The 10,350-nt window shown below is 40.4% G+C and overlaps 2 protein-coding genes across 3 annotated transcripts in view; one reads left to right on the top strand and one right to left on the bottom strand.

Moving 5' to 3' along the window:
* LRRIQ4 (leucine rich repeats and IQ motif containing 4) overlaps positions 1-4,682 on the top strand; it is an 8,243-nt gene extending 3,561 nt beyond the window's left edge. The window contains exons 5-6 of the mRNA XM_006018735.3: positions 907-1,103; positions 1,472-4,682. Of these exons, the coding sequence (XP_006018797.1) occupies positions 907-1,103; positions 1,472-1,624 (350 nt within the window). The 3' untranslated portion in view covers positions 1,625-4,682. The remainder of the gene's footprint in view (positions 1-906; positions 1,104-1,471) is intronic.
* An 8-nt stretch (positions 4,683-4,690) lies between these two features.
* Positions 4,691-10,350, bottom strand: part of LRRC31 (leucine rich repeat containing 31) — a 14,840-nt gene continuing 9,180 nt past the window's right edge. For both annotated transcript variants that reach the window (XM_025198021.1, XM_006018744.2), the window contains 5 exons: positions 10,099-10,266; positions 9,346-9,513; positions 8,142-8,309; positions 6,491-6,658; positions 4,691-5,264 (listed from right to left, as the gene is read on the bottom strand). In XM_025198021.1, coding sequence (XP_025053806.1) covers positions 4,849-5,264; positions 6,491-6,658; positions 8,142-8,309; positions 9,346-9,513; positions 10,099-10,266 — 1,088 coding nt within the window. In that variant the 3' untranslated portion in view covers positions 4,691-4,848. The remainder of the gene's footprint in view (positions 5,265-6,490; positions 6,659-8,141; positions 8,310-9,345; positions 9,514-10,098; positions 10,267-10,350) is intronic.

Raw genomic sequence — 10,350 nt, forward strand, 5'->3', positions numbered from 1 at the left:
ATAGCTCACCTGGGAATGATTTTCTTTGGCAAAGCTGCAGGTTCATTGCATAGGTAGTGTATATTTAACTCAAACCCACTCAGAGAGTGCATCTACACATACAGTTAATGGAACTGAATATACACCAGCTCAATTTGAGCCAGAGTAAACTAAACCCGACCTTGCTGTCTACACATGCGTTTAAGCTTAGTAATTTACTGTGCTGCTGGATACCACTTGTATCTGATGAAACTATCCGGCTATGCAGTAAATTAGTTTACTGCACCCTAATTGCTGTGCATGTGTAGATGTTGATGCTTTACTATGCAGCAAATTAGTTTGCTGTACAGTAAAGAGTTTTATGTAGACATGCCCACTATGGCACTCTGTCCCCCTCTAGTGATGACTGCGCTTGCTACAGCCTTGGCTAGCAGATGCTGTCAGTCCCAGAGGTCTTGGTTTTAATTCCCATCGCTAGTGCCATTGTAGGGAGCAGATGCATTTTTCTCTGAGGTTTCTCAATCTCTTCCTGTTTTGCAGGAAAGAGTTTTATATTTGTTCAATGACCCTGAATCAGAGACTAACAGCTCAATGAGGAGGAAGCAGAAGGCACAATAGCAATAACACCCTTTTTTTGTTATTCCCTTTTACAAAAAAAACCCACAAGACAAAAATTACAATCACAAAGTTAAATAAACTTACAGTATTTTTAGTAAAGCCTTGCCCAAATCTCTCCAGATTTGGAGCTAGGAACTTTGTATCGTAAAGTGAAATGTCTTGATTGGCATAAACTATATCTAGAACTATCCAAATGCATGTAAAATATAATGAGTTTTCTCCTACCCATACGCTGTTTTACTGTAAGCACATTGGGATATTCTAGATCATCCTCCTATGCATTGCACCCGTGTTCTTTTGTGTATTCAGGTTTGCAGGAATTGCTGGTCCAGAACAATAAGTTGTTTCAACTCCCAGGGAATCTGGACAGTCTTCAGAACCTGCATCTTGTCCTGCTGGATGGGAACCCAATGATGGACCCTCCAATTGGAGTGTGTAACCAGGGGAAGCTGGCCATATGGAAGTATTTAAAGGAAAAAAGGGAACAAAAGCTGAATGCCATAAAGGTAAAAGCTTTAAAAGTTGCACCATGATACACATCTAAACTTGCCCTTTTAGCAATGAACTGCTATTTTACAAAACATTCTGCAGGGCATGCCCTGCAAAGCCCAGAAACATCTTAAAAGCAGTGTATTTTTGTAGCTTTGTGGGTGCAGTATTATTAAGAGTAATCATATTTATCATGGTGCAGCCTAAGGTTCAACCAAGAATGAGGCAAGCACAGTTTTTAGCTTCCATGAGTTTAGTTCAAGCATAAATTTAACACAGGTTTACTCCCAATGTGGTCCTATTGGTGCATCATTAATCACAGCCATATTATTCAGTATCTCCTTGTTTTTCCCCCTTCTTAAGATAATTATGCCCTCTTTTCCAGATCCAGGCCTGGTGGCGTGGGCTACTGGTGAGGAAGGGATGTGGGCCTTTTGCTGAGCTTCAAAAACTGATGAAAAAAGGGAAGAAAGAAAAGAAAGGGAAAGAAAAGAGGAAAGAAAAGCCTGGCAAAGGAGCAAAGGGCAAAAAGAAGTAATTTCTTATACAGCATGTATATCAAACTGCTTAGAACTTCTGTAAATTCCAAGAATGACACTGGGGGGTGGGGCAGGGAAAAGTCAGTGCTAAAACACCCAAGCAGTAAGTACTACAACTACGGTGAATACAGCTTTGCACTCTAATGGCCAATATTGTGCTTGTCAAAATTCCTGCAGTTGAGTGAAGCTGGATTTGGAAATAAGAATTTCTAGCATTACGAAGTACAAGGGCGAGTGATTACCTGGAAATGAAGCCTATCCGTGGAACTGGAATTGATTAAGTGTTCTAAAATTTGTTTCTCCTACGATGATGAAAATGCTCTTACAGCAATGCGTAGTGTCTTTTCATTGCAATGAATCTAAAACAAAAGCTATGCCTAAAACACAGCTTACTTACTGAGGCACAGCCCCCTCTAGGTAAAACAATCACTGTAACCATCCTAATCTTACAAAAATGTCAATAGCTAGTCAAAAAGCATCTCACAAGTTTTTTCCATAAGGAATTATCCTTTCCACTGAAGTGTTTTATAGCAGCTTTTGGTCATAGGATATTTGGAGTCTGCAAGGCAAGATAGATGGAAGTAAGCTTGTGTAGAGCCTTCTAATTGAAGACAAAGAACTTGAATGTGATGTAGTGAGAGGCCCCAACACTTGCATACGTGCTTTTGTTCAGTAGAAGTCAATGTGGTTTAAACACATGCTTAAAATTAAGTGTACGTATTTTCCTGTAGGAGCTCTTGCTTTGCTAAATCAAGGCCAAGAGGAGTAACTGAGAGTAGAGATGATTTGCGCGTGAAGAAGGGTTTCTGCTTTGAAGACAATCAGGAAAATTGGGTTGTAGAGATATTAGAAAGAATAAATCAAAAGGATTTAGACAGATAGTGGGGTCAAAGTGAGAGGATTTTCAGTGGAGTTAAATATAAAAAATATAAATTTTTCTCAGTATGTCAAGCAAGAGCAACCAGTGTTAACTCTGATGCTGTCAGGTTCTCGGCATTTCCATATTAGAAATAAGATCCTGCTGACATGATACTCATTGGTAGAAGTGGGTGCATGGACAGCACAGGCCTCAAAAAGTATGTCAGCTATATGCAAAACAGGAAGTGGAATTGAAGCTCTTTCTTTCTCTTCAATGTCCCATGTTGTAATCTGTGTCCAGACTCACCAGCATGGAATTGCTCTGTTGAAAATAATTCACTGTGAACTATAACCATTCTTTACTATGTCTCAACAGACACATACTGTGACTTCAGTCTCACCTCTTGTGTAGAGTGAAATGCATTTTACAATCAAGCTGTAACTGGAACCAGGAAGTTCACAGGGGCACCCCGATGAAAGCATAGACTAAACAAGAGAGAAGGGCAAACAAAGTGACAGCTTGCTGGCTCTTACAATCTGAAGAGGGGTTTCCTCTGCAGACACTGATCTATTTCCCGGGCTGAAAGCTGAAAAAGACCCTTCAAACACAGAAGTGCTTTCCCGGGGTGGGGAGGAGGTTGCCTACTGAGCTAAATGACTAGAGATGAATGGCTCTACAGTCTCTCAGCCATTGGGAAAAGGCTTCTGCATGGAGGCATCCTTGGGGCTAATTTATTACTCAAACCATCCCAAGATTTCATAGGGCTTCTCACACAGGGGACACATTATGATATCCTTAGTTATTTAATATACCCTATGATATGTATATATAAAGAATTTACTGTGGGGTAAAAAACAGATATGGCTTTACCATTTATCAATAGCTGCCCATGTGCATGTTCTTACCCCACAATACATTGAGGATAAACTGTAGTAGCATAGCCCTTGATGAAAGAGAAATGAGTTCATGTAGTTTAGTTACTTGTTATCATAGGATGAGAGCATGTACATATGCAGTTACTGCGAAGCAGCTGATATAAAGTAACACCCCACTATTTTGTCATGCAATAAATTGTCCATACATCCATATCCTAATCTGGACCAAAGTACCACTCAATAGAAGTAAATGTTTGACAATCTGGATCTTGGTAAGGCTACAATTAGCATGAGTAAGGCAGTCTGAATCTGGTCCTACAAATGAGAAGCCATCAGCTTCAGCCACTTAACTTAGAGAACACTAATGAGAAACTGTAAAAACAAGAGTAAAAGGATCTTAGTCCTCTTATGTCGCTGCTTGGTTTAATGCGTCTTGTAAGCTGAGACCAGGGCTATGTGCAATGAATGCCTGAAGCTTGTCCCAGAGTCTCTGCTGTCTTGCTCTATGGTCTTACATAAAACACTCCACTAGTCCACGATGCTGTTCTGTGTCTATATGACAAAGATAATAGCATTCCCTCCCCATGTCACAGGGGGGCTGTAGAGGATGCGATTTGAGGTTTGTGCCTACTGTAGTAACCTGATGGGATGCCTAGTGAAGGCATTGGAAAGACTCTTATTTCAATGGCCAGTGCTTTAGGCCTTTAATGCTAGGGTGCTGTACCTCCTGAGAGAAGCAACACAGAAGGGGTGGGTGTGAGGGCAGTGAGGCTACTGCAATGACTGAAACACCCCCACTCCAAGGAGGAACAGCCCGCAGGACTCCTGTATCTTATTGCAACCTTTCTCAAGATACCTGTTGGTTGCTTTGCAGTACTGAGAAAAAATGGGCTCTCTGTCTCCAGCCTGCTGCCTACACTGAGGTCGCTTGCAAAGGGGTCAGTGTCTGGCTGTTTACCTCGGTTTTATGCTGCTTCTACACAAAGGGAATTCCCCATCAGCTCTCTAGCTCCTCTGTACCACAAGAGCAGCAGAGGGGGCAGAAAATGTTTCAATTTAAAATGTCGAACATTAAAAGCAGACAGATATTTTATATTAGAAAAACACTGGCATAATACGATCCAAGGCATATCATATTTTCTCACATATGATGCATATCTTTTCCCCTAAAAAGCAGCTGCTGAAAATTGGGGTGAGCTTTATAAACAAGAAAGATGGTATAAGCAAGTTCTTTCTTACTGGGTGAAACCAAAAGAAAAATTTGCAGTGATCCACAGGGAGCAGAACAATGTGCTGGCTCAGCTCCCTGCCTGCTGCTGCTCAGTTCCTTACTACAAGGAAAGATTTTTTCTTGCATTCTGCCTTTCAAAAACAAGGTGTGTATTGTATTCTTGGGCATGCTGTATGTGAGAAAGTATGGTAATTTACATCTTTGTAATGCTCTGGCTTTCTGGGAATGACAGCCAGAGTCAAGATGCAAATGGATTTATTAACGAAAACTGGCAGTGTTCCAAGGCAGAGTCGCACGATACATTGTTCCTGTTGTGCTGTTTGGAAAGGCCTTCTCAGAGACTGACACCTGGCCTCTGTAGTCAAACCGAACGTTCCTTGTGTTGTCCCGATTGAAGTACTCCAGTTGTTTTTGCTGTGCTCCGGAAAAGACCCACCTCTGGATCCCTAACTCAGTGAATGCCGGCATCTTAGGCAAAGCTGTTAACAACTTGCCAAACCACATCCCACAGTCACGACATGATGATGGCCGGAGGCTGACATCCAATTCAGAAAGTTCTTTGAGTTCAGCCAGGTCTTGATAGAAGGTGGCCCATCCTTCGTCACAGACAGTGTCATTATAACTCAGGTCCAGTTTTTGTAGTTTAGCTAGGTGGCCTGTTCGCATCAGTAACGCTGAAAGATACAGCCCCCAGAATATACAATGAATATATACTGACAATAATTGCTTTCAAAAGCTCATATGGTATTTTACTACTAGGCTATTTAAGGCCTTTCAGTTGTAAAGCACAAACATTAACAAAGATTAATCACTCTGGACATGTCTACACCTGCATTAAGGCACTTTTTCTAATGTGAATTTAAATTAGTACCTCCAATGTGAGGTATTTAAACAAATGTGCATTAGGCTGCCTTAATGCACAGTAATGATTGTGCATGATTAAGAGATGCTTAATGTGCCGTAGCCTATTTTACTGTGCATTCGTGTAATAACAGTTTTTTATGTGATGCTTTAATGTGCAATAAAACAGGCTACTGCTCATTAAAATGCATGTGTAGACATGCCCTCTGTGATATAAAACCTTTTGATCTGATAATCAGATATACTGGCCATTGGCCTCAATGGACTATTTTATCTCAGCTGAAGGTGTATAATTTACAGCATATCCAATTCAGAAGAAACTGAGGGACTACAAAGGGGTCAGATTGAAAGTGGATGACAACCTCAGAAGTGGAAGGTAAGTTGGATGAAGTACAGCATTGAGTATGGGATGAAATGAGCAGGAAGGTTTTACAGTGAAGTTTGGAAAGAGAAAAAGTGCTAGATGAGGCGCCACTCAACAATACAGCCAGCCCTCACTGTGGAGAGGCCAGGAGGGAAGCAGCAGGAAGAGACAGATAAAACTGATACTGATTTTTTTACAAGTTGATATTCATTTTCCCCCTAATGCATAACTCCAGGAACTGGTGCTTTTAAAAAAAAACCATGTAAAACTGTGAACACTGGCACCACTTGCCAGTAATGCTGACAAAATATCCAGGATCTAGAACTACTGAGCCCAGCAATTGTGTTTGTACAGGCAGATCTAAATTACAGAACAAATCTTTATATCATACATTTATCTTCTTCTAAGTGTTGCATTTGTATATCAATTCAGATAGCTCCATTCCATGCATATTTATCCTGCAGGATCTACACCCTTTTCAGTTTTTGCATGGTGCGTGATGCAGAGAAAACAGCAAAATGAAAAACTCCTTGACGGAAAAAAATACTGCTGCATTCTGCCTCCTGTCATCTAATTTGTTCAGAAATCAGCTATTCCCACAGAACAAGTCCCCTCTGAATTGTGGTCTAAATGCAGTGGTTGCTTGAGTGTTAGTAAATACCGTATTACACATACCTAGGAGAGCCAGATCCCCAGCTGCCAAGTTGCAGCTGCTCAGTATCAGTACTCGAATCTCGGTTGCAAGCTTTAGTGCTTCCAAAAGCAGCTTTAGGTTTCCACCAACGCACTTGTTCCAAGAAAGATCTAATATCTCCAGTTCAGGAAGGTGAAGGGCAGCATCAGCTGAAAAGATTAACATCGACAACTTCTGTTTACTAGAAGAAGACATCCGTGTCTTAATAGACACCCCCTGTCTAGTCACCTGTAAATAGGCTTGTAGTGCATTATCTACTTGTGCTTAGAATGGTTTATTGGATCATAGTAAAAGTCAGAAATGTTTCAAATATTTTTTAAAGAATGAAAAATCCTGTAAATCTAGAACCAGACTTTAAGACAGACAAATCTTTTTCCTACTTATTAAAAAAATATTAGCAATACTGGCCTTATCTCTCCCCAAATGAAGTCAATCTAATTTAAAGGAGAAAATCTTTAACTATTTTAATCCAATGTAAATGCAATTCTTTCTTGAAACCTATTCCTGCAAGGTGAAGTGCACTGTGTTTCCTGACCAGGCTGATTTTCAAGAGATCAGTCTCTCACTATTATCTAATTAGAATTTGCATTTCTGTAGCATATATCCTGCCAAGACATCAAATCAGTTGCAGCCTGATTGTGCCTTCTCTGAAGCCAATGAGCTTTTGTTATTGATTTTACTAGGACCAGCATTAATAAACAATTGTTAATGTGTAAGAATTAGTGTACCCCTTTGGATGCAGTTTTGACCGACGCTTTAATGACCGACGCTGTTAATGTGTAAGAATTAGTGTACCCCTTTGGATGCAGTTTTCGCATTCCCTAGCAAAGGGATTCAGAACAACATCTCATCCACGATAGTCTGCAATGGCTAGATATGAGACTGGTTTTAAGCATTCTTTGTTAGCTTCAGGGATAGTTTTGTGTCTCCTCATGGTGTTTCAATGTTGTTCTTTTTGTTTGTAACACTATAATCCCTGTCTCAACCCCATCAGTGGCTACCTATTGTGCCTAATGGGGCCAAAGAGTATCTTTTGGTGTTAGCAGAGTGAAATGAGAAAATTTCAGTCAAATATTGAAGACTCATGACATTTGGTCTCTATTCTAGACATGTACTAAGATCCCTAGAGCATTAGCTTGGCAAATATTAAGAATCAGTTTTAAGTAAATAATTATTACACTAATTACTATAATTCCAGTATAATGTGAGGTCCTGGACTGTAGCTTTCTCTTCTAAAATTAGGGAGTAAATTATAGGTCTTTAGAAAAGGAAGAATTAGCAAGCCTAGATGAAATCTGGGACCAGACACAGTGGCCTAGGAGGCCCTTTCCAGTCCTATGTTCCTAAGCGTGATGTGGGAAGCTGCAGTTACAATGTGTGTCAGTCCCAATTTACAGCACTTCTTTGTGTTTCACTTCAAGATTTCCCCTTGCCATCTGGCCAAATTGGTTTTGTGACATGAATGAACAGACATGGTCTGACTAACAGATGTGCTGTTGCTTATGATTTACACCAAAATCTGACCACAGATCTTCAGAAGCCCATCAAAGGATAGTGAAAACTTCTTGACCTTTCTTGTCCCGCTACATAAAAATATATGATAATAACATAGTGAAGAAAAGAAATCCCTACCTAGTGATGCAAAGGAAGCTTTCTGTAAAGAGCAATTGCTGATGATCACAGATTTCAACTTGGGTAAAAATCTGAGTCTGCTGAGCAGGTGATCCGAAGACATGCCAATATTTTTATTAGATGATAAATTCAGCTCTTGAAGGCTTGAGAGTAAAGGTATCACTTGGGCTTAAAAAAATAAGGAAATCCTTATTAGATCATCACTGTGTTGCGTATACTCCATAGCTGAATTTTTGTTTGCTGCAATTTCTTTTCCATACCCAAAACACGGAGTCAGATTCACACACCCATGCTCATGCTGGTAGTACTTTCCTCCATAAATAGTCCCATGGTTTTCAATGGGAATATTTATGGAATAAAGAGTTAATTCCACCTCCCATTTTGCTAATCTCAACTGCTACACACATGTCCTATAACAAAGTGAAATTAGTGCTCTTGAGAGGGGTTTGAACAACAAAGTCTTGGAGTCTGAAATCTTGTTTCTCCACAAAACAGAGACAGCATGAACTACAGGGCAAGCTTCCCCTCCATCTTCTGCCTCTGCTTCTGCTTTGACTAAATTACTCCTGTGAGTCACAGGGGAGTTCATTTTCCCCTCCTATTCATCTCCTGAAGCCATGAAGAGACTCAAGTCCCTCAGAAACAAGGACTTTTCACCCCCTGCTCTCTCCAGGGCTACTGATTTTCTGCAGGTTTTCTGAGAATCTATCCACAATGCTTATGCTTCTTTCATTGAGTTATATCCCATTAGTGTGCTTGCCTATCATTCATAATGTTATCATCTTATTTAGCTCTGAGATAGGACCATCCAACCCAGGATCTCAAAGCACTTCACCAACATAAGAGAACTACTGGTAAGCATCTCAAAATGTCTATGAGATAGGTAACACTAACCTTATTTTTCAACTGAGGCTAGCTGAGGTGCTGAACAATGCCAGATGTAAGTCCTCAGTACCTCACAGGATCAGTGCCTTGGTGATTTGCCCAATGTCAAGACTCCCAGCCCAGTGTCTTAACTGAAGTCCATTTTACTATTGGTCAGGTTAACTCTCCACTGCACTCCCAAAGCTTCACAGAAAAAAAGCAGACCTGACTATTGAAATCTGCTGGAAAGGAATTAAATGAGACTGTCCTCTGTCTCTGAGACAGCTTCAGAAATTATATACATATGTATTCTCATTGGATTTCCTAACAAGGTTCTTACTGAGAACTGCCAGGTCCTCCTCTGTGACACAGCACTGGTGGAGATCCAGAACTTCAAGGTCTTTTAGATTGGCCAGATGAGCTGCTGAGTCCTCAAACCCTCTACCAATCTCTCTATTGCATGATAGATCTAATTTTCTTAGCTCCAACAGGTACTGGAAGGCAGTGTCTAAAACAGAAAAGACCACATTCATGGTCACAAAATATTATGCTAACACAGAAAGCAGATTGTTGCTTTAATGTTTGTTGTCCTAAATTTAATGTTTGCAAAGGGCATTAACATGACAGCCCTCAAGACTGAGCTTCTCCAGGTAAACATAGCAACATTGCAGAATTTCCTCAATGAATCATCTTAAAGCAAGGAGATCACCCTTCATATCCACTAAATCTTCACTCTCTTTGCTGAGACTGTCACGAAGGGTGCCAAGTAGTGCCAGCTCTGGTAATAAGTTTTGTGTTGTGGATAATTAGTCTATTGGGAACCAGACCCAGAAAGCCAGCACATTACAAACTGAACAACCATCTGATGAGTCTTTTAGTCACCGTCCTTGAGCTGAATGTGGTAGGCTAGTACCAAAAGTCTCTGTGGCCTTTAATCCATGATCAGTGAACCACTCAGTCCTCAAAGAGTAGAGAACCATTGATGATCTCAGAACTGCCACACAAAACACTTATCTCCTTGACTTTTCCTTAGAAGACTTTTAGATTCAGATTTGTGGTTGCGAACCTTAAATCATTCTAAATCCAGACTAACCTAAAGACTGGAGGCCATCTTTCTTAACCCCACACATGTGCAAATTTAATTCTTCCAAGCCAGGCACATTTTTCAGTTCCTGGGCAATGCTCTTCAGGCTACAGCCTATTTTTTGGTTAATGGAGAGATCTAACACTTTGAGGTGGTGGATTACATTGAGAATCTGGGCTGGAAGTAAAAACAGAAAAACAGATTTGATTATTTATCAAGTCTACAGAGAAGCTCTTGCACAAAATACCAGTATAAGCAGGA

The sequence above is a fragment of the Alligator sinensis genome, unplaced genomic scaffold (assembly GCF_000455745.1).
Source record: "Alligator sinensis unplaced genomic scaffold, ASM45574v1 scaffold787_1, whole genome shotgun sequence".
Classification (NCBI taxonomy): Eukaryota; Metazoa; Chordata; order Crocodylia; family Alligatoridae; genus Alligator; species Alligator sinensis.